The 24,595-nt window shown below is 39.0% G+C and overlaps 2 protein-coding genes across 2 annotated transcripts; one reads left to right on the top strand and one right to left on the bottom strand.

Moving 5' to 3' along the window:
* Nucleotides 1–6,501: 6,501 nt before the first annotated feature.
* On the bottom strand, nt 6,502–14,579 carry nae1 (nedd8 activating enzyme E1 subunit 1). The gene is made up of 20 exons (XM_042485740.1): nt 14,483–14,579; nt 13,945–14,048; nt 13,793–13,853; nt 13,688–13,718; nt 13,422–13,493; nt 13,061–13,140; nt 12,506–12,615; nt 12,144–12,253; nt 11,995–12,057; nt 11,802–11,865; nt 11,618–11,709; nt 11,401–11,460; nt 11,134–11,267; nt 10,901–10,976; nt 9,885–9,924; nt 8,940–9,026; nt 8,765–8,857; nt 8,465–8,579; nt 7,254–7,303; nt 6,502–7,142 (listed from the first exon to the last, which is right to left on the bottom strand). Exons 1-20 carry the CDS (start codon nt 14,530–14,532, stop codon nt 7,033–7,035), a joined length of 1,602 nt encoding a protein of 533 aa, XP_042341674.1. The 5' UTR covers nt 14,533–14,579; the 3' UTR covers nt 6,502–7,032.
* A 1,147-nt stretch (nt 14,580–15,726) lies between these two features.
* Nucleotides 15,727–24,261, top strand: ca7 (carbonic anhydrase VII). The gene is made up of 7 exons (XM_042486867.1): nt 15,727–15,830; nt 16,825–17,022; nt 19,636–19,754; nt 19,986–20,081; nt 20,546–20,608; nt 20,704–20,859; nt 23,664–24,261. The coding sequence occupies exons 1-7, from the start codon at nt 15,794–15,796 to the stop codon at nt 23,781–23,783; spliced, it is 789 nt and encodes a 262-aa protein (XP_042342801.1). The 5' UTR covers nt 15,727–15,793; the 3' UTR covers nt 23,784–24,261.
* Nucleotides 24,262–24,595: the final 334 nt, after the last annotated feature.

The following is a 24,595-nucleotide window of genomic DNA, read 5'->3' as shown; positions in this document are numbered from 1 at the left end:
GTAGAAAGATTGGCACCAAGTTTTCAATTGCAAAAATGTCTTTTAATTATGTGTTTCTTTTGCCCTATGTCCCAATGCTTTTGATGTTTTTGTAGAGCACTCTGAATTGCCTTCTTGCTGAAATGTGCTAATTAAGTAGACTTGCCTTGCTCTGCCAAAAGCCATAAATTCCAGGAATTCCCTTATGTTTTGGAAGTATATGGTCTCGTTGAAAACTATGTCAATATGTATGGAGAGTTAAGGAATCACATACTGATGTACTTTCTTATTTTACAATTTGTATCACTAATTATCTAATGTGCATAGACTAATACTGGTGCTGTTAACATCTTGAGTTCCAACACAGTGTTGCTTTAAATAGCTATGTAGGCTATCTATACGTGTGTTACGTGATTCATTGCTTCATTCATGGCTGGTTGTCTTTTTATTTAAAAGGACAAATATACAGTTTTAATTTGGAGGAGTACTAAATTGATTGTAAGGAAAAAAACATCCCCCCATCCCCCTTTGTGGGCACCAGTGACAATTACACATGTTGAAATGAGTTATGTTGAAGAACTGTTGTTTGGGTGTTTATCTTCTGTCCCAGCATTGTCTGTTTTGTATACACAGTATGCATCTATAAAAAGTTGATCACAGATATTATTGGACATCGCCTGTTTTTATTGATGTTCATTGTTAACTTGATTGTACTCAGATGACTCTCTGTATGAGCTGTTTTCTAAACTCTGCTCCATAAACAACACTAGTTTTCAAAAAGCAGAATAGCTAGATGACAATATGCCTGGAATTAATCATATAGACTTGCAACTCTTTGTGTTGTCACTGACATCTCCACAAGGAAGTTTTTGTCAACAGCTCCCTGCTTGAATGATGTGAGCCCCAGTGTGAGCTGTGAGTTTGTTTTGCTCGGCTGGGAAAATGCAGCACAGACATACCCCTCAGTCGCTCTTCCCTCCTTGTGTGCATGCATGTGTATACACTGTATTGCATTCTGTATTCACATGTTATATAACCAGGAGAGAATTGGACTGGTTTTTAAATACCTTCCAGTTTTGGGAGAGGTCATAGTCATATCTTTGCCTCAGTCAGTGGATTGGATACCAACTGTCCTGTGTGTGTGTGTGTTACATGAACTCATTAACAATGCATCTGGAAAGCATATAACCATTAAGGTCTGGCAGCTGGGACAGCTCCACCCTCACTGACTCCGGCTGGCTAAAACTGCATTGCTGTTAAGTGTAAAGCACAAACCACAAACCCTATAGACCACTCAAACAAGATGAAATGTGCACATACATGAAACATGCACAGTGGTACTAATATATCATCTTTTAAATACTAATCTACCCTTTTAAGTCTCACTCAATCGGGCATTCATTTATATATTCTACATTTGCATGGTTTGACTTTATATGGTTTTAAAGGTCTCTACATGTTATTAACAAGGAGAACAAAACTGTTGCTGTGGCATTGTTCGTGTCTTTCCTTCATTTCCACAAGGGTCTGCATGCATTGTACATATACATTCCTCAGTCACAGCTCCATCTGTTTGTAGGAAGAATGGAGAGGCCCTCAGCAGACCCCTGAGAGGTTTTAAGTATGCCGGCCTCCTGCAGTCTCCAAGCAAACACACTGAATACTCCACTCTGCTCGGGCAGGCCGGTTTTAATTCAGCCTGGGCCTCACGAGGAGGTGAACCAGTTGGACTCCAGCCAGGTAAATGGCTCAAACTAACAGCCATGAGCTATCAGAAGACATCACTCTCAAACCTCTGCACGCCTATCCGCTGCCTTCACTCCTCTCTTTGCTCGTAAAATACAACCTTTTATTCAGTGACGGGGTGTAACAAGGGGACACACAGCCCCTCGTCCTTGTGGGAGATATAAGCACCAGTCTGCCACCTTTACTTTGCAATTTCTTTCATTTCCCTAAGATGACTCATCTGTTTCCCCTCCCCCCTTTTTCTCTCCCGTTATTGCTTAAGGCTTCCAGCGAGAGTCATCATTGGCAGTGCGGCCCTTCTGCAGGCTGTGCTTCTGATTTACTGATTGATTTTAGCATTAACGACCAGCCCCTCCTCTCCACTAAACCCAAACACACACACACACACACACACACACACACACAAGTGGGCACACACACATTATCTATTGTCAGGCCTCTTCTGTGGCTTTAAGATAAAGCGGTTACAAGACCCTGAAAGCTGAGGTCTTAATGCACGGAGGGCAACAGAGGAGGCAGAGTAAAGCTGTGTGTGTGGAGGTGTGGAAAAGGTGGGTTTCCATATTGTTTCTGAAGTAAATCTACAAATTATAGGTAGATTTGCCACCTGTTTTTAGGGCTTAAGTTATTCCTACAATGGCACATCTAGTTGACAAATGAGTGTCGGTTTGAGCTTAATAGCAAATTCCCCCTAATGTTTATCTCTCAGGCCCAAAACTTTAGTATCTCATTCACTCTCATGGCCCTCATAGTGATATTTTTGGCCGCAGCAGGCAAGAGTTTTTAGTAAAAGCTTTAAAAACTGACGGCACACTAACTGTTCAACACTAAACAGCAGACAGACACAGCTAAGGACTAGTTGGTAAACACAGTGGAGCATTTAACAGATAAAGATTCAGATATTTCCCTCAGGGGTTAGCAGAGATTAAAAAAAGTTTTTAAAAAAGGAGCTAAAAGAGAGCAAATATTGGACTTTTGTTCACCAGGTGGCCAGAAACACGACTCCAAATGAATGATGATGTTTCTCCATAACTGCTGGATGTTTAAATAACCGTTTGCTAAGAAGTTCACCATGTGAACTTAAAAGGCAATAATAAGTCAATGTTGTGTTAACAACTCGTTTCTGCTGCCCCGGGTGGCAAAAAAATCTGTTGCTGCAGGTTTACAGTAAGATTATATAACTTTTGAAGGATGAAAAAGCACTTTCATTCTCTTACAAATAAAAAGTTGAGCTCCTAAGCTATAAAATAGACCTTTGCTCAGTTCGATCCTCTCAGGGTTTTTGTAGCTTGTGGCTAACATTAGCAAGCTTTAGAGAAAAGGTTCAGTAACTGACATTACTGATTCAGTGGCAGATTTTATAACTCTTCTATACATTTTTGGCATTTTACCGTTGTTCTGTACTGTCAGTTGTGGGCACAGCGATTGTTGTTCAGCAGAAGTTACATAGGCTCGCTTTAATGCAAAGATGTGACTTCATTCTCATCAGTTTGAATCAAGCATCCTAGTTTGCTGCAGACAGCGTTGCTTGTTCAAGAGCAAAGGAAACATGATACTGTATGTACTGAAAGGACAGTGGCGTGGCTGCGTGCTTCTTAAACCCTGAAATCATGACCTGCAGGCACGCAACAGCCACGAGTAACTATCACTTTGATGCATGTTCTTTAACAGATTCAGAGAGAAAAAACACACGCACCAGCAAAGCATGAACTGAAGTAGGAAAGAAAAGCCATGAGCAAAGGATGTAGAACGAATCAATTTGAAAAGAAAAAATCAATTTAGTAACACATGATAAAGGGAGAGATTTAAAAAACAAGTTTTCCTTGGAAAAGAAATCCCACTCGCTGTCATCTTTACAAAGTTCAAATGTGTCTTTAAGAGTTAATTCATTTCCATTACTTTTAAGAAGCAAAGATATAACCACTTGCTAATAAACCATGAAACTGCTGCTTACTGACACATGTACAGACACTTGCCTAATTACATAATACAGGCACATTTCCCTCTTTTTGTACTGCATGTACAGGGATGTATTTAAGCACACTACTCCACCAACCATCAAGACAAAATGTACTATCACGTGACAGGGAAACAAATATGTTAGTCTGCCAAGCTACTGCAAGAAAGCACTGTTTGCTGTAGCTGTTGTACTGGTTTTGGTGAACAATGAAAAAACTACACTGTGTACCACTTATGTTTCACAACACAGTGTTTTACACCAGCTATTTAAAAATCATGTGATAAGCTTCTGTAGGAGGAATGTGTTTTTTTCTCGACAAAAGGCTGTTTTCACTGACATGTCTTTACATTTCAATTAGTTAAATGAGCATAAAACCAGTACATATCTGTTATTTTCACTTTTGATCTCTTCAATCGGTCAACTAACGATGGGCAAGTGTACCATTTACTCAACAATGTTTACCTTATGAACACTTCAATAAAAATGTGCCTGAAAAGAAAAAAAAAAGGGAGTCAAAAGCCAAAGCCAAAGCTGGTTGTCAGAAAAACAGGTCTCCTTGGACTGTTTGTTTCTACAGTATGTTATCTCTTGTCAGTCACCATCAACCACCAAGAGTGGGGGGTGCTGGGTTACAGGGAGACACACCAGCCACTGCCAGGACTCTGATAGTGAAGAAGAATAACTGAAGTCGTCCTGGTGTGTTTAAAATGGTCAACTCTGAATGCTTTATGTTGGGATGCTGACACAGCTCTATACAAACTGGACGCACACTGATCAAAATCTGACCTTAAGCCGCTTCTGCAACATTGTTAAGTGTCATTGTTGGAAAGAAACAGTGGAGGAGTAGATGTATAAAACTCATGTAAACTATGTTTGGGAATATGAAGAGAGAAAAAACCAAAAACTTCTCAGTGTCCAGGATTTTCACTGACAAAATTTCCACGAATTTTTAAGGAGCCAGAATATTTTTCTGTTTTGTGCCCAAATTGCCCAGCAATTTTCAAACATATCCAATTCAGACTTTATTCAACATAATCTAAGCTAGCTGGCAAACATGAGGGAAGAGACGCACCACGAAAAAAGAATGAAGGTACGCACACGATGGTAAACAAAATGTTGTCACACATCGACACATACCAGAGCTACATTATGTTGACAGATACAGAAAATAAATTTGTTAAAAATAAAGTTGCATTACCTGGAAGGTTATCCACAAAATAGTATTGTACCTTTTCCCCTACACAACAAAATTCAATGACTCAAAAAATTCTATTATTTTTTACTAATTCCATGAATTTTCCAGGCCCTGGAAAATGTGATTGTGAAATTCCATGCCTTTCTCAAGTTTTCCATGACTATGGGAACCCTGAATATAGGAGATAAAAATCTTCATTCATATAACTGAAAGATGTCCAATGTCTGAACGACCAATAAAACACATTGCTCAAATAATGTTAATGTTTAGTTTGTTTGAAGGAAACTCTACTCCCTCAGTGTTGTCTTTATTTCAGAGGCGAACTGGGAGAGAGGTGCACACCTGGCAGGATTTAAAGCATATAAGAGGTAATGGATGCACTTCTGATGAACTTATTATTTAACTGAGCTTTTTTTCAGTCTCTAACTTTACAAAACCGTCTGGTTTGGCGTAACAAACCTGGCACTTCTACGACACGATAATCTTAAGAGGCAGTGGGTGGATGGATGGACACATGATAATCTTTTAGGCAGTGGATGAAATCTTCATTTAGGAAATGGCCAGAGTACTTCTTGGCAACCTGCTCTATCCTTTCTCAGACGGAGGGAGATGGAGGGTGTGAGTGTGTGAGAGGATGTGAGACAGATCGTTGCATGGGGAGAGCTGGAGGGGACAAGAGGGAAAAGATCTGCTGAAGGCAAATTTCCATTCTGCCAAAGTCTGGGAGAAAAAAAAAAAACAAATGACAAACTTCACCCTGCCCAAGAGTTACATCACAATGACCCTCATAACATAACTCTCCAGCAGGACTCTGTGCTGCCTATCGGATCATATTTAAAGCGAAGACCATCATCCTACGGTTAATAACTAACACTGCAAGTTTTTTTGTTAACATCCCACAGCTGATTACGTCAAATGCAGTCTGTATCAAATGGTCAGTGTTCAGGAATTGGTCAACAAACAAATAAAGTTGGAACATTATGCTGATCTATGAATAGTAAAATGTGTAAGGGTGCCCTCTGGTGTTGGATAAAATAATGCCATCAAAGTCTAGATTTCTATTCAGTAATTTAGAAGAAAAATGTTATAATAACTGTTTTTTTTTTTTACTTTGATCCAATAAACATGAAGTTGAAAAAAGTTCAATTAACCCAAGTTGCATGTGAGTCCTGTCATGGGGCAAGTCACATTAGGAGCTTCTCAAGAAGCTCACATGCTTGTTATCTAGCATTTATTCAGGCTAAATAACTGTGTAATCCTTGTTTCAACGAGGTCAACGAGGGATGGGTGCAGATGTTTACCACACTGTAAAAACACTGGAAGCCCAAAGGAAAAATCATTTTTGGGTATGCTTAAGCAAACACATTCAGACGATAAACAGTAGATGCTGGACAAGAGATCATCCAAAAGACAGAAAAACAGTCTGCACATTTGACTATGCTCCTGTGAACAAATTTAATTTAATTTAATGACTACCACTTAGTGTTAATTAAATTAATTATCTGTTCATGTGAGCACAGTCTAGTGTGCAGACTCTTTTTTGGTATTTTACAAATCAATTCTGCGCGCTGCACAACATGTGTGCTGAATAACTTCACCTTTGACATAAAAATTCACAAAATCCGGTTAAATATTTAATGTTTTTTATAGCAATGCAAGAGACTTAAACACTACATACAGCATATTTATTTTTTCCATTTTGATCAAAAAACTTACACCTTGATCCAAACACAATACAATAAGAGACAGTTGTGACTGAAGTATACAAAGTGCTGCTACATAAATGTGGAGTTTCACAGGAGAAAATACCACATAAGTGTTCTGACATTGTTAGATTCAGTGCCAGCTTTGTTTAAAGATGACTGCCACAAAAAAGATATAATCTATGGGTGCTATCCTGATTTCTTCCCCTTCAAAGACAAGGCTCTCTGGTCAATGGTCTAAAGAGTCCTGACCTGATCTTCTGCATGAGATGCATTTTTAGGTTTTAGTGCAGACATTTTGGCAGTTATCCCATTTAAATGTGATAAAAATGCAATTTGTCTTCCTACTTTCAGATTAGATTTATGAAAACAAGTTGGTAAATGTCTCTTTTGATCTTGCTGTTTTCTCTGTTAACATCTGTAAGCAAACTCGGGATCAGTAACTGTATTCACAGCTGTAATGTAGCGGAGGTCTGTGACATTGCGTTGTAAATGAAAGTGTTGTTGAAGGGCACAAACTGGTGGCTGATGATCTTGATGGCCTCCTGAGCAGCAGATCCTACAGAAAAACCATCGAGAAAGGATAAATAAACATCTTGGATTTATGAGCACAGTAAAGGTGGGATATGCTGTCTTTGGGATCTTGAATTTATAAGAGCTTAAATTTTACCTCCCAAAAATGCAGCAACTGTGTGTGGCTCCGCTGCACCATATCGACAGCTGTATGTTAGGAAAAGAATAAAACTTGTTAATAAGTTCTTTACATTATGTCTTTTTTGTCTCTTTTAAGGTCAAAAACAAAAGAGAAATGGGTGGCAGCTTCTTCTGTAACTGATTGTGTTAAACAGGCATATAATATCATTTCACATCAATCGCACGTTCCTGAATCAAAATGAATCGAAGTGAAATCTCATCGTGGCAGACTGTGATATCTGCAGATATGGTACAGTTGTCCAAAGAATCAATTTCCTATCGTGATGAAACTGGTGAATTACACCCCTAATGCTGGGTTTACTGATTGGATAGTTAAAGGCTGCGCCAAATAATTAAGTGAAGTAAAGTTTACTTTAAATGGACTCCACTATCACACATCAAACAGAACATGGGATAAGTTAACCTTCGGGGCTTTCTGTCAGAAAACCCTTTCTAGAAGAAATGCTTTCATTTGAACCCAAACCATTATCTTCTTCCTAAAACTTCAAGCCTAACTGGCTCAAAGCCCTGAAGGCTAACTTCTCCCAACAGCCAAAACACATGGATTAAAAACATCATTTAACACTAGTATAACATTTCTCTCAATGCTAACTGTTAATTTTTTTCTCATCACGCTGTATTAGCTCAAGCACTGTTACACTGCATAAATTAGCCTAGCGGCTAGAGGAGTTTTCTACTCATAGCTTAAGACATTCCATGTATTATTTAAAATCTTTCTTACTCACCGTTGGTTAAAGTCACTGCGTCTCCCAACAGAGCAGCATAGGTGGATTTCAGCTTGCATGCACGGTTTTTTCAGTGTAAATTGGTTGAAATAGAGCAGCTAATGTTGCTGCAGGAGGTTAGCGGAGTGAGATGCCCGTCCAGGCAGGTACATCGTCGGATATTTCATGCCAGCACAGCTTACCTTTGGCATGTGCTTTGTCTGTTGACCCTTATTTTCGCCAAAAATTGAAAATATTTCCACAGCGCTGATGTTATTCTCACCACACGTGCCGCAGTTTGACAGTGACACAGCATTTCAAAATAGCGGCGTATTCTTACGATGACAATTTTGATCGATGTTTTCACTTTGAATAGATCGCATTGGATCGTGATCAATAAACTGATTGATCAATCCAGATCGATGGATCGTTACCCCCCTACCCAGCAGCGACCATGACTTACAACTCATGGATGTAGTCGTCCTTGATGTTGACGTTGAGGCTGTACTCCTGCAATAGGCTGTTCACACAGAGCTTTAGTTTGCTGATGTCGTCCTCCACCTGGTAGTTATAAACTCCTGTCAGAAAAAAAGAAATGACAACTTATATTTCTGTACACTGGCATCAGGAGAAATTATCTACAAAATTCTGTAGAGAAAAATCAGACTTTGATTTGCAGATAGTTTGATTTTGTGAAGTTCCATGGAGGTGTTTCACATCTTTGTTCAAGTCTTTAAAGAAAGATCTGTAAAAATGTCCGTACCTGGATAGCGGGAGTGCTGCTGATAGAAGCGATCAACAGCACGAAGCATGAGGTAGAAGACCATTTCGCTATCTGGATTGTCCATGCTTGAGGCTGGGAACACATAGCTATCATTAATATGTGAACATGCTTTACCAGAAGAGAGAATAGAAAAGGAAACCTATTTCCAACTTACTGATTTCATCTTTATTTACTGAATCCACACTATATTCTTCAGCCAGAGATCTGCAGCGCACCACCCGCAGGAAGGATGAGTTCTTACCTGGACATTAACACAAACACCTACGGTTAGTAATCAAGTTATTGCATATGCAGCAATAGTCACCAGTAGAGCATATTTTGTGCCACTTAAGGGCTAAATGATATGGAAAGAATCAAACATCACAATATTTTTGACCAAATACCTCAATATCAATATTGCACTGATACTGTAGGGTTGACTTTTGGTGCTTTCACAAAAATATTTACACAATAAGATTTTTGATAACTTTATTTATATACCACTTTTCAGACAAGCAAAACTGTAACATAAAGTGCTTCATACAATAAACCAAAAACTCTCCTGTAATGCCGGCTTTAAAATCCCCCCATTGACATTACAAGCAAAATCACGATATCAAAATATCCTGGTATCGATAGATCTACATATTGCCCAATCTTAGTCTACTTGTTCATAGCCTGAGTTATCTTGAGTCCACATTGGACATGCAGTGACAACATCACGAATGTGAACAGTAGCCATGACCAAAGAAAACTTTTGAAGTCAGAAAATGCAACACATGACAGACGTGGTGCCTTCAAGATGATAAATTAGTAACTAATGCAACTGATGAAAACATCGCGTGTGGAAGTTTCAATTCACGCATTATTCCAATGTATGTTCACACGTTTGTCTAACTGTTTACACGGATAATAAACTATCTTCAGGAATAATTAGATATGGCAGTGGGCAGTAAATAAAGGCGCTACTAACTAATTTGGAAACGTTCTTGTGAAATTTAGTGTGAACAGCATATTGCAGTAATCAGGTTGAGCTCAGATTTACGTGTATGTAAACAACTTTATATAACAGAATAAAAATGTGAGTGTGAGGACCGTTGATAAAGGATGGACTACTTACAGAACAGCTTGATGTCCTTTTCAGAGATGCTCTCTGGTGGCTAACAGAAGGAAAGGAAAATAATTTCAGAGGAAATCCATTTAAATCAAATGCATTTTAAGTAACACAATTCACAATTCCAGGGCAAAATATATTAAATGCTGTGATAATTTAATTCTTCGACAGCTGTATGTAAGACTGACTGAAAAAAAACAATGACAACACAAAGATGGAAACACTGGTTTCCAACTGAAGTAACAGCAGATTTTAGATCTGCATATTTAACCAGTATTTATGATGCACACATAATCATTTAGTCCCTTTTTTGGGGGGGCATGTCACATACTTTCATTTGACCACTACTTTCTGGATACATTTCCCTATACCTACCCTCTTAAACTGCTTTCACATATTAATCAGAGACTGCAGATGGCAAACTAGGATCATTTTGTGGGCTAGAACAGGATGGGCAAATTAGGTGAGGCTGGCAGAGAACACCAGCAACAGTGAGAATAGACAGCCAAGTTTTTGGCGTCCTCAGCAACAGAATTAATAACTGGATGTCACATAGCTCCTTAACACAGGGAGACAGGTTTTTTTGGACCATTATTGAATATCACTAGAAACACCGTGTAAAATAAGGTCATAATAATTTTAATTAAAACATTTCATTCCAATCTTTATACACAATACAGCATCGCCACTGCAACATATCATCACGCATGCTTCGTGTCCAACCTGCCACTCCTTTGGAAAGTTTGTTTGTTTTTCTGGTGGTGTCCAGGTGTTTTCCATCTACCGCCTGCCTGTTTCCATGTGAATTAGCCTTTAAAAAGGTGCTACGACAGCAATACTGTCTCACTGGTTTTTAAGTACCTGTTGTGATGATCAGATCAAGCGCTTCCTAGTCAAAGCTAATTCATCTTCACTTATCATTTATTTTGAGCACACTAGAAATTCATTTAATGAAGCCCTAAATTCAAACCCAGACGAGCTTAAATACTCTCATTCAGTGAGTATGTGGGTTTACAACATACCTTTCCAACAGATTGCAATAGACTCTCTACATGCTTTGAAACAGCTGCGGCATCCTGCATGGCCTTTTCCCTGTAACTGAAATAAAACACAAAAAAGTGAACGGCAACACAAACTCACAACATTATACAACACATTATTAGAAAGAGACACATAAAACTGAACCTACTGCTGTATCAAATAACTCCTCAAGTATTTTTCTGTTACAGCTGGCATCCACATATTCTACACTTACACATTCTGAAGGTTGATGAACTTCTCAGAGTCTGCGATCATATCTGGGATGGTTCCCCGTAGAGGTAGGTTTCCACTGCCTTCATTGAGAGCAAACTCCTTGACCGCTCGCAGCATCACCCAGAAGGACGGGGTCTTTGTTTAACACACACCAAAAGAGTATATGCTACAATTTACAAAGGTAATAATCTGAACAAAAAATATGAAACTATGATATAACTATGTGTGTATTTCTTAACAGAATAATCTCAGAAAAAAAAGTTGATACCTGTGATGTGATATTGTTACACTGCTCACTGTTAAAGAGGTCTTCAACAGCACCGGGAATCTGTAAAAGCAAGAGATGTTACCACAAGAGTCTCATAAGACTCAACTGTTCAATGTGGCACTAAAGAAACGGAGCGACTGAGAGTTTAAATGGTGCAATAAGTTGAACTGGACACAAGATAACTCTTAAAAACCCAGATATAATTGAGATCTGGCACCTTGGTTGGATTCAAAGCAGTATTGACATTCTTAATAGCTTCTTCAAAGTTTTCTTCATCCTCTGGGACGCCATTCTCATTCTTCAGGATCCCTGAAAGAACAAAAAGATTCACAGATCACTTTGCATTAAACAGCCGATTACCTGTACTTATAAGCAAATACAGTCCACAGGTCCACAGATACCTTCTCGAATCAACTGTCTGAAGGCCTCTTTCTCCTTGTAATTTTTTGGTGGCTGACAGTTGTGCTACAACAACAACAACAGTAGGGTGACATTTTATTATACAGCAACACTAATGAGAACAGTCGAGCTTAAATATCAGTGGTGGAGTATTTATCAGACATGTTAACATGAAGGAGGACAGATTTACTGCACCTCACTGAGCCATTTCTCCAGGTGCTTAGCAACGATGATAATCCAAGGTGTGTGACTGTGATCCTGTAGATTAAATTAAAAATAAAAATGAGTAGTATTAGTGTAAAGCTGACACAGTTTAAACTGACGAATGTGCCCAAAGTACACACCTTTTTGTCCATACTGTCAAGGTCGTAGGACTGAATGTGGTTCTTGAACTCAGCAAAAGGCTGGTATAACCTCAGGTCCTCCAAGGCATTGTCTGGGTGGGATTCAATCACTGAAAAGAGAGATGTTAAAATACTTTTTTTATATGTAATTTTACATATAAACCATGAGCCACGGTGAAATTGCCATGTCACACAAAGTGTGGATATGCACAGTTTGCAATTGCATGGGTTCATGATCTAGTCTGAACAGAAAGCATTACGTTTAGATATAATATCAATCAAAACTTAAATTAAAGGTTGTAATTTAATGTGTTGCAATGTCATAATAAGCAAAGTACAAAGCAAAATGCTGTTGAACTAACCCGTGTGCTCCTGCACCACTAGTCTCATGTAGCCGATCAGGCCGTAGCTTTTACAGACGAGGAAAGGTACAGAGGCACTCCACAGGACTGAGCCTAGCCTCAAACATGTGCTGTTGGATTTAAGAGAAAATGTTAAGTTAAATGAAAATAAAAAAAAAAAAACAATAAAAATCAATTCGCATAAAAGATTTCACAAATATAGTGGTAAGAGGTAAACAAATTCTATCAAATCAAAAAGGTTTAAATCCCCCTGCTAATTACAATATGTGAATGGCAACATGTTTTGTAATCTCTGGATGGATCAGAGCCACCAAACTTATCAAAAAAAAAAAAACACACGGAAGGCTCTTGCACTTTCAACAAGCATAAACAAGTTGCTTCATCATATTTCTTTAAGATAAATCTGTCCATGATGGACTAAAATAAAAGCTGAGATATTTCTTTAAAACTACACTGAAATATTCTAGTTCAGTAAACGATCGGTTCCTTAATAATTTCTCACTAACTCTATAGTTAAAATAACATTTTGAAGTAAAAATGAACTAAATCTGATACCTTTCTGGCAATTGGACACCGATGACTATGGTAAACCTGTGGAAAAACTCTGGATCGTTGTCCAGAAGCTTGTCTGGACTCTGCAGGCGTAACACAAAATACAAGAGGGATCTCTGTCACTGTCAGTCATGACACTCATACATACATTTACATATTTACATAGCATATGTTGTATTCATAATCTACTTTTATGCAACGAAAACTTAACATTTTTAACTTCTAAGTTCACACAAGGTATTTTGTCAAATGGCTTATGTGTATTAGTGTGATAAAACATTTATGTGTTTTCAGTTCCTACTGAAACATTGTAATAATTTTGAAACCATCCTTGCGACTGTGTCAAAACTTCAACAATACCAACCTCCTCGACAAAGTTTCCAGAGACGTCACTGTTAAGTTCTTGTAGTAGCTCAGTGGCAGCCTGTGCTCTGTTCTGCAACATAAAAACTAAGGTCAGGGCTCATAAAAACATGCTAATCCATGGCACTTTTAAGTCTATTAAACAATGACCTTAAGAATAACCAGATGCAGATGCAGGTGGAAAAAATGGGCTAACGAACTGTGTGTCTGTGGGTGCACTTGCAGATGTTCATAACACGTAAGTTATTTTTTTTCAGCATAGCATACCTTTCCAATGCTGTTGTTGCTGAGGAAAAAGCTGTAAGACAAGATCAAGAGGTCAACACACAAGCCAGGCAAACACATATTTAAAACTGAAATTTGTTGTCTTACTTGTTTCCAGCATCTTCCCCAGAAACGGTGTGTCCATCAACAATAGTGAATGCTCCAATACCTGAGGAAAAAGATCAATGAATCCAATCAGGAAGATGCAATCATCTGTTCCTGCAGCATCAACACAAACACTGACAGTCACATCTGTTTACCTGGAAGTACCAAGTTCTTCAGTATCTCTGTCCCAGTTGCTGTGGCGTTGATGAGACAAACGTGTGCATTCTCCAGCGAGTCTTGACCATGATCTCCCCACAGTCTGAAACACAACACGGGCAGATGTTGCCATCTAGTGACACAATTCATCCTCAACCGCTGTAAAAACACAGCTAGACACATTGCAAGAATGACTGAGCTAATGCTATGACAGCTTCAGCAGCACTAACGATAGCATGTATTTACTCTATCCTACCATGAAACACAATGAATATAAATCATGCCTGTCATTAGACAACTTTGTTATTCTGAAGGGCAAACACGCACCAAACAGAAAATCAGAGCAACCCCTCCATTGACCTTACAGCTACAGTATTTGTTAGCTCGCCGATGCTGTTTTCACACATAGCAAGCTAACGCTAGCTATCGTTCACACTCCTGCCTCACCAACGTTTCTGCTGTGAGAAAGAAACCCGACGATATTTAGCAAAGGGAATACAAATTCTCTGTGAAACCTACAATATAGTTTTAATTTACCTGAGCTGCCTGTCGTATTTCTGCTCTTTAGAGGCTTTGGTTGCTGCCATGGTATCTTTCCAATGAGTGACAACACCTACGGACGCATTTTTACTTCCGCAACGACACATTCGTCACAAACATGCCCGCGCGGAAATTCAGCTGCGCACTTTCGACACAAATTCTCAAAACTTTACCCGGAATAATGTTATTGAATTGTGACATAAATATTGTGTTAGTAATACATACAAAAACTCTCTTATTCGCTGAATATAAACAGAAAAAATGTGTTGAGGCAGTGGCACTCACAGACATGCTGAGGATATATATATATATATACAAATAAAAAAAATACACACACATATGTAGGCAGTATAGCCAGTGAAACTGACTGAAGCCTACAGTTATGTCATCACATTGCTCATTTTTTATCTTATTTTATCTTTGTAAAGTGTCATTGAGTGCTGAGAAAGGCACTTATAAATAAAATGTATTCTTCTTATTATTTTATCTTTGATACTTCAAAGATATTCAGTTTAAGAAAAGATGCACATCCTCACATTTAAAAAGTTGGAAATCCAGAGTGTCGAACAGTTTTTGAAACACTCAGTCATTATCATTTTCTAAAATTGATTGATCAATATAAACCAGACTGATTTAACAAAATGGCAAGCAACTACAGTGCATTTTGTACACAGAGTAAACAGTTCTTTATATGACATATTGACAATAAATCAACAAATAAAAAGAGTAAATTATGAAAAGGTACAAAGTGTAGAATAAAATATATAAAACAGCACAAAAGCATAGAAGAGCAACATTATTTTAGACTTCACTTTAAGTAGTGGGCTATTAAAGTAGATGATGTTTGCAGGACCATTAGACATGCATTTGTTCGCTATTAAATGACACTCTTCACAATAATAGTCTAAAATGACAGGCTTATCAGACATTATCATTTTAGCTAGAAAATACTTTTATGATAATAAGGCTACATACAATAACAATGTTGGTAATATAATCGCATTGCAGGCCTAATAATATTTTCCTGAAATCATTTAATTTGAAAAAAAAACCCAGCCAGTGACATCAGACAAACTAAGCTTCAAAACCTCGACAGGTGGACTATGTTCGCGTGTGTGCGTGCCGCGCGCGCGTGTGTGGGCTTGCAGGGGCGTGTCAAGAAAGGGATAATTGCCCTCCCCTTGGACCACTAGATAAACTTGATCAATAGCTGCACTGGCTGAAACCTGTGTCCGTCCTCCACGTGCACGCAGGAGTGCAGGAGTCAAACCGACAGATTGGTCAGACTTGAATCCACTTACAGGGACAATGCCCGGGAGTCACTGGGGATATGGAAAACAGGACGGTAAGACCTCACAGCATCCGAGCTGCCGGCAGAGTCTTTACCTCTTTCTCCTTCATAATTTTGGTTGTTAATTAACCTGCGATCCTACAATCCAGTTTTACTGCTGTTTCGTTTTTCTGGGAGGCATTGCGCGTTCTTTCAAGAGGAGTAAAATAGAGACTGTTAATGCGAGATTAGCCTCGTGCTTAAAGGGATGTCACCTTTACCTGACTTTACACCCGATCTGCCCTGCGCTCGTGACTGAGAAACATTGCACTGCCACAGTGTCATGGCCAAAATATATGTTTTCAAGACAAGATGTTGTATTTATTGTGTTACAATGCTTGGGATGAGTCTTGAGTGACTTTAACATTTGATTCTTTGGGTCTTAATTTTATTCTGATGGTCCCACCTGTAGGCTAAGTTTTTGCTTTAGAAACAGACTTTGATCAGTCAGCGGTTAATAGTTCAAACTAAATGTTAAATGAGACACTAAAGCGTTATTCTGGAAAAAAAAAATGAATCATTGTCTTTGCAGTTGACCCAGAGAAATCTGCTTTTTGTTTTTAGTTTTGTTGAATTTATTCATGTGTTTTTCAGTAAATACACACAAACATTCAGACACCCCCACCCTCCCCAGACACCTAAGAAGGAAATAAATTAGAGGGAAAAAAGAGAAATACAAAAATAATACTAACAATAGTAATATAAATAGCAATTTTGAAAATAAAATCTATACAACTAAAATAAAATTTCATGATAAATTATATATAAACAAAGGCTCATTGGATTGTTAAAACACTTTGAAACACTAATAGTTTACCTTGTAAAAAAAATATACTGCATATACACATAAAGATTCATACATATATACACACATAAACAGGATGAAGTGCTGTTGTTGTAAAGTACATTTGATCAAAACACCGTGAACTGGACCTGAAAGCATAAATGCAGTGCTGGGTGTATTTAAGCTGTCGAAAATGTTCTGTTGCTTCATCGTGGTCTTTTTAAGGTCCATCTGTGTGGCACAAAAGCTTCCCCGTTGCCCAGGGGAACAGGCAGTCTCCAATTGACATCGTCCCTCAACAGGCTGTGCATGACGCCAATCTGGGTCCGATTGTCCTAAACTACGATCACTGTACCTCCATCAACATCGCCAACAACGGACACTCTGTCGTTGTGGAGTTTGAAGACTCAGATGACCGTTCAGGTGAGAAAAATTGTCCTTATTTACTTCTAACTTCTGAAAGCAAAGGTCACACAAGCAAGTCAGTTGAAATGTGAATAGATATTAACATCTTGGCATGGACTGTGTGAACTGATACGATCTATGACTGTATTAATGATTATTGACAGCCTTGTTTTTGACAGAGATCACAGTTCAGGGATCATTTGATGTCTAATGTCAGCAACATGCAGGAAATCTGCACTCAAAGTTTACTTTCAATAAACACATGCTTGAAAGGTTGGATTACCTTCATTTTAAGAAAAGTGCAAACCATGTGCACAACTGACCATAATCAGAGGTTACAAAAAAGCCTGCTTATGCTGCAGGAAAGTGAAGGCAGCAGTTAACTGTATGAGTATCTGTCTGCTGGACAAGAGATATAATAATGTCAGATGATCTCAGTGGTTATTATGACCCCATTTGCTTTTATCACTGGGTGGATCCACGTTAACCACCCCATCATCAACATGAATGATAAGCTCAGAAATGTGGGGTTGTTTGGCTCAGACAGTTTCCACAGAGCAAGCAAGTGGCTATCACCAAAACTGGTTTCTGAAAAAGGAGACCTGCAGGAAAACCACTGCCCTTCCTCAGCATTTCTCCGTAGATCAAATGAGGTTCACAAATCCCCCTAAACCTCCTGTTGTCACTTTGCCACATGTAACTAAGTCTATCTGTACACATGCATATATATATTTACACATGACAGTGTTCTGTGTCATTGTTGTTTTGATAAGAAAAGAAGGGTCGATGCATAGCATTCAAGTACATAAAACCTGTAACAAAATATCATATTACCATATTAGAATACCAAACATGACAGGAGTCAAGTTAATTATAATTTCTTTCTTAAGGCAGTCATTAATGTTGGCATTACCAAGGTCTAATTTTACAACTTTATTATCATCTTTAACTACCTGATTCAGCACATAAGTTATGATACTCAAGATAAAGAATTCGTCATACCTGCTACTATTGCATTTCTGTAGTAAACTGTTTTTTTTTAACAGATAAGATTGTTCATCCCCCCTCCTTCCCAATAAACACATCAACGGAGAAGATGACTTTCACAAAATTTAACACATATTCACCATAAATTGATGCAGGAAATGCACAAATTGTATAAAAAAAAGCTCTCAAAAAATGCAAGTAATTGAGTGTGTGATGCTAAAAAACTTCCAGTTAAGGTCCCGGAACCCCAATTTTATATGTTTCACCCCAACTATTGAAATGAAACCTACAACCTTGCCTGTGAATATCCTCCATCTATATTGTAAGATAGACTAGATAAGTGTTTTGCTCTCTGTGCCATTCATGCCTCGCTAATCTGACCTGGACTGATGTGTGGCCTGTTTGTCAGAAGGATGTCAGCAGCATCACAATGAATAACAGTCAGATTAAACTGGTGTTCATACCCAGCAGCATCAGCCAGTTATAGGCTCTGAAAACAGTCTGTACTATTCTGATAATTGGCTGAACGTCATTATGACATATTAATGTTTCTATTCATCCTTCGTGGCCAATGGACCTGAATGTAAAGCTGAACCAAGCTAAAAGTAGCTTTAACGTCGCTTTATTTAGCAGAGGATTGTCTATTTGTGTCACAAACTAAAGCTTGCACTGCAAAGCTCTTGTGATAGATTTGTTGGTAAAGCAGACGGTCTGTCTGTTGGTGCTCTTGTCTCAGCTTTGAGTTAGAAATTGAATTTAAAGGAGCAGTGTGTAGGATTAAGTGACATCTAGCAGTGAGGTTTGCTGATTGAAACCAGCTGAAACTTCTTCTGGTTGGAACTCCTTCAGTGTTAATCGTTCAGGAGGATTTTACCAGGAGCTGAATTCCTCACTGAGACAAATGAATCAGTGAAAAACAGGTGAAAACATGGAATAAAGCAGTTTAACGTGGCAAATCAGTGTTTCTTTAATAGTCTTTGGCTCGTATCAGACTGGCCACTGGTTCAGAACCTGATTGTGTGCGCTCTCCTATTTTTTCTGATAACTTAAGATCCAGATGATGTTTTTTTTCTGGGAACTGAATTACCTACAGAGGTCTCTTCCTCTCCAAAACAAACAGTCCAGTTGATAAAAACCAGTAAAAACGCAGAATAATACAGTTTCACATAAAAAAAATCAGTTTTTTTCTGCATATGCCAAAATGAGAGTGGCTCTATCTAAAGCCAGTGTCTGGTTTGTCTGTTCTGGACTACTGTAGAAACATGGCGGTGCAACATGGTGAACTACGTAGATAAGGACCCACCCCCTATGTCGATATAAATGCTTCATTCTATGGTAACAAAACCACAATGATTCTTATTTTCAGGTGATTCTTACACTAAAAAGAAGTATACTTATAGTATATTCAATTTCTGCCAATATATACCCCTATATCCTACGCACGAAACCCTTTGAGTATGCTGGGTGTTACCAGGTTGACTCAACATGCATTGTTGCTGTTTGGGTGATGCTGCACACATGATGCTGTGTGCTGCTGGAGAGCAGTTTGTGTAACAGCCACAGAGGGTTAGGGGTGTGGGCGTGTGTGAGAATGCCAAACGTTTTTGTTATTTTATGTGTTTTACATCTCCTGATCTTCCGCAGTGATCCGGGGAGGCCCTCTTGACAACCCCTACAGGCTGAAACAGTTTCACTTCCACTGGGGTGGAAAGGGCTGCCAGGGCTCTGAGCACACTGTTGCAGGAAGGGGCTATGATTCTGAGGTCTGTGTCCGAATACTTCAGTTTGTCACTGTCTTATTATAAAATCCAAATTAACCCATTTTTGGCTTAGGTATGATTATGTATATGTAGTTTTGCTATGAAATAAAAGCTGCTTTAAAGAATTATAGTATTTTTTGTTTGTGCATTAATGTTGCATGTGACTTCATTTAATTCTGTAAAAGCCAGTTCTGTTTCTCTGAGTCTTTCTTTCCTCCTCTTTGCCCCCTCTAGCTTCATTTAGTTCACTGGGATGCTGTAAAGTACAAGACGTTTGGGGAGGCGGCAGCAGCTCCTGACGGCCTCGCAGTCCTCGGTATCTTTTTAGAAGTAAGATGTTTCTCTTAAGCGTACTCCCATTTTCTATCCCTGTGTTTCTTCTCCATTTTGTATTAGTGTAACAGTTTCGCAGTTGTTTTTTAGGTCATGGCAAGTTGAACAGAAGCAAATGCAGAATGATGTGTTGTAGTCCAGCAATTCTGTACTCATTCAGAATTTTATCGTCACTTAAATTTAAAGTCTAAGATGTGGGCAGTGATTTCGAAAGGTTGGAGAAGATGTAAGCTAATGAGAAAAAACTATTTGTCGCAAAGCTTCATTATGACAATAAGACTTAACATAGTAGTTTCTTACAGTAATTACTGCCCTTATGAGTGTTGTGTTTCTGATATGTATCACCCTCAACAAAAATGAACATTTGGGATATTTTGTTGATTATATATACAAAGATTTTATATGGATTCACTTCAAAAGTCTCAAATGAAATCCAAAAGCAATACTGTGTGTTTTGTAAGACAGGTGACGACCACAGATGGCTCCACACACTAACAGACGCTCTGTATATGGTGAAGTATAAGGTATGCACTATGATCTTCACTGGATTTTATCATGTGTAATATAATTTTATATTGCAGTGATATAAAAGCTGTTGTCTTTCTGTTTCTGTTTACAGGGCAGTGTCACCGATTTCAAAGGTTTCAACCCCAAGTGCCTCCTGCCCAGCAGCCTCCACTACTGGACGTACCTGGGATCACTGACCACCCCCCCTCTACACGAGAGCGTCATCTGGATCGTCGTGAAGGAGCCAATTATAGTGTCTGAAAAACAGGTATGTGTGTGTTTGTGTGTTTTGCAAACATGTTCCTGTCACCACAATACGTGCCAGATTTCCAACACGTAGAACATCGTGATAGTTATTTATTATTCCAGGTCAGGTGGCTTGCCATTCGTACACAGCATTAACACCAACACAATGGTTTTAGCTGCAGGCCAATGGTGGGAAACCACTCAACTACAACTAGATCTACAATCACTGCTTAAAATGAGGCAATTACAGTACCATATTTGTACAAGCCAAACATCTCTCATTCACAATAAATGGAAAAATATATATTAGATAAATATTCATATCTGAAATAAGACAAATAGACAAAGTGGACATCATATTTTCTTGATTCCGAACTGCACATGTTATTAAATATAAAAGAGACCGGCTAGATTTACTTTTTGTAATCTAATATATACCATACAGGATATCCTAAAAACAATGCATGGACCATAGACTGTATATAAAGATGGACAACATGACAGTTCTCCCAAAGTGTAACTTTTCAATCTTGATCGCCCCCTGGTGTCTGGCTGCAGTATAGGCCATAAAGCTCACCCCATCATGTTAGTGAATGGGACATAAGCCAAACTAAAAACTCAAAGTACAAGCCAAATAACTTTTTTACAAAGATGGTCTCTGTCACTGAAGGTAGTTCTCATCGCTATAATGTTTGTTCAAGTGTGTGTTTTTTATGATAAGTTTGGTTTTAATGAGTTATCAATTATAAGAAAAGGGGATTTTTCCACGATGATTGACAGCTGTGACAGCCAATCAGTGTGCTCGCATTCAATGGGGCTGCTTGCAATTGGTCAGACGGGTGTTTTGGCGGGAGCTCCCCACCATGGATATCGCTACTGTACAGAATTTACACTCCGGCTCTCAGCATCACCAGTGCAGCATGGCAACGCCTGTATCTCGGATATTTCACTTAATCATGGTAGGGGTAACTGGTGGCGCGTTGTCCATTTTTATTTACAGTCTATGGTATTGACTCTTACAGAAGTGATCCCTCTCAGTCATCACTTGTGAGCCTCCAGAAGTGCCTCGCAGTGTATTTTCCTGCAGAGACTCTGCCATCTGCGTGTATTTTTCATCGTATTTTCATTTATGGGTGTGTGCCCTCACAGCACTCAGGTGAGGTCTGGACTTTATAAAAAGGTAGCGACTTTGTACCAGGCAGACATCCAAGGGACAAACTGCCGAAGAAGCAAGAATCTGGGGTTGGCTTTTACTTTTCAATTTTGCCGGCAAGCATTTTGACAGTAACTTACAATCCTTCGTAGAATACCTTCAGCTAACACTGTCATACCAGGAGACAGACGTTTTTTGTGTGATCCATGCATCCATTTTTCTGCATAATGTTAGGCTACATGCTCTGCTAGCCACTGCTTCCTTCGCTGTCAAACAAAGTTGAGCATCACTGGATCAGTATGCCAGGTTTGAGTCATGGTGGGGTTTACCACTGTGCTTTACTAAGTCCTAAATTTACTGTTTGGCCCCAAGGTATGATGCTTTATTTAGCAATAGGCCAGAGCAAGAGTGAGTATCATCATGGGGGATGCCGTGTTTAGGGCTGACTTGTTTTCATCCTCCCCTCTTAACGCTGAATTTAATCAAAGAGTTTAAGCCTGGTAACTCCAGGTTGCTGACAAGTTAAGCTGAATAACCGGATGTCTGCAGCACATGCTGTCCAGGTCCCCCTGTGAGCAGGCCCCGTGGCGACTGCCACCATCCTCTGGATTAGACACTCCCACTTTGTTGATCTCTTTTAGTCTAGTTCCCCATTTTTAAGTCCAGGACTGTACGTGAGGAGTCGGGAGTTTTAATGACGGCGGCACCTCGGGGTGTAGCCACGAACGATTCGTCTTTAAACCCATGTTTGAAGCATAGCTGGGGGTGAGGCGTAAGCTGGGCAACTGGCCCCACAACCTACGACTCCAGGCCTCAAGCCTTTGATCCCCTCCAGCTGATTATCCTGATGGATGGACGGCTGGATGTGTGCAGGGCTTTAATTGAGAAATGCTTGCATGGAGACCCAGCAGGGAAAAGCCCTTATATAAGAGGGTATTATTTTGTTTTTCATTTTCCCTCATAATTGTAGACATAGAGCTAAAAGGGAAATACCAAAAAGAGGTTGGGATGTGTAAGTAATTAGGTTTTTGAAAGTGGCACAAGTTAAAGGTCCAGTTAGAGGGATTTAGAGGCATCCGCTGGCAGATATGGTGTATATTATTCAGAATGATGTTTTCATTAGTTTATAATCAACTGAAAAAAGGGACATACATTTCACCACTGGATGCCACTAAATCCTACACACAAGACCTTTAATGTAAGTCTGGTGATATTCAGTATTTTTCTTGTCAACAACTGCCATTAAGAGAACATAATATTAATGACGTTGATCATATTAATCACAAGTTTCATCACAATATAAAATTACATTGATTCTTTGGATCACTCCTGGTTACAACCCTGCTAAGTATTGTCTGTGCAGCTTGATAATGTTTATTTATTTGTGCCATACATCTTCATTGTTGACCAAAAACTATTTAACACATCATTGTGTCACACATCCCACACACAGGGTAGGAAAGTATTCGAAAAAGGACAAATGTGTCATGGGGTTTGGTCTTCTAATGGGATTTCTTAATATGCAGAATATCACCACACTTAACCTTTTTAATGTGCTTGTATTATATAGTGTGGAGCAAAAGTTGTGTACAGAACCTGTTTAACACCAGAATGTCAATTTCTCTGCAAACATATTAAGAGAAAACACTGTCTTTCTGTCTTACCCGATGCAGCTGGGCAAGTTTAGAACGCTTCTGTTCACTGGAGAGGAAGAGGATCAGAGGACACGCATGGAAAACAACTTCAGGCCTCCTCAGCCTCTCAAAGGAAGGAAAGTGCGCTCCTCCAATTAATGTGACCCCGAGAGATCTGAAGCCAAACACAACAAAGGCTCTTTTAGACAACAGTGAATGCATTAATTTGATTGTACTTTTTTACATCATGGTAGCTTGTCCTGAGGATTTCTGATTTTCTTTGTACAAAAGAGTCATTGTCATCACCGCCGTCACCTTGAGATGCACGCGTCCCTCTACTGGTCAGAAGCTTCATGGCAGTAGGATGAATAAATTTTTCAGCGATTAAGGGAAAAATAAAAGGGATATTATAAAGAAATAAGATCATGATAAGACTTTGTAAATTTATTTGACTACTCTGTGCTATTTGCCGATATTATCATAATATTTTAATCTCTATTTTGATGAAGATTCAAAGGCTGGATGTGTACTTGTACCTCCATAGCTGTTCAAGAAAAAAAACAAGTGCTGTCGTGACCTCTTGTAAGGTGCTATTATATGTAAATATTACATGTACTGTATGTGCATCTAGTAAGTCTGTACTCTCATGCAGTCTGTTGGTGTTTGCAGCCTAACATCACAACACTCTGCCATCTACAGGTCCACGACCTCAGCCTCCCTGCTGATCCCAGTGGATCCCATGTTGATCCAGCCTGTTGCTGGTGGATTCCCAGTCCTTGTGGCCATAGATCCCTTCCAGTCCAACAATCCCACCTCCAGTTGGGATTGGATTAGTGCTTTGTTTGCTTAAACTGCTCCATTTGACCATGACATAGGGCATGAAAGTCTCAGGTCCTTTAGAGCTCAAGAGACTGAGACTTTCACGCCCTATGTCATGGTCAAATGGAGCAGTTTAAGCAAACAAAGCACTA

The sequence above is a fragment of the Plectropomus leopardus genome, chromosome 1, assembly GCF_008729295.1.
Source record: "Plectropomus leopardus isolate mb chromosome 1, YSFRI_Pleo_2.0, whole genome shotgun sequence".
In the NCBI taxonomy this organism is placed as follows: domain Eukaryota; kingdom Metazoa; phylum Chordata; class Actinopteri; order Perciformes; family Serranidae; genus Plectropomus; species Plectropomus leopardus.
Note: the sequence above shows the minus strand (reverse complement) of the source record. Positions and strands in the feature narration are given on the sequence as shown.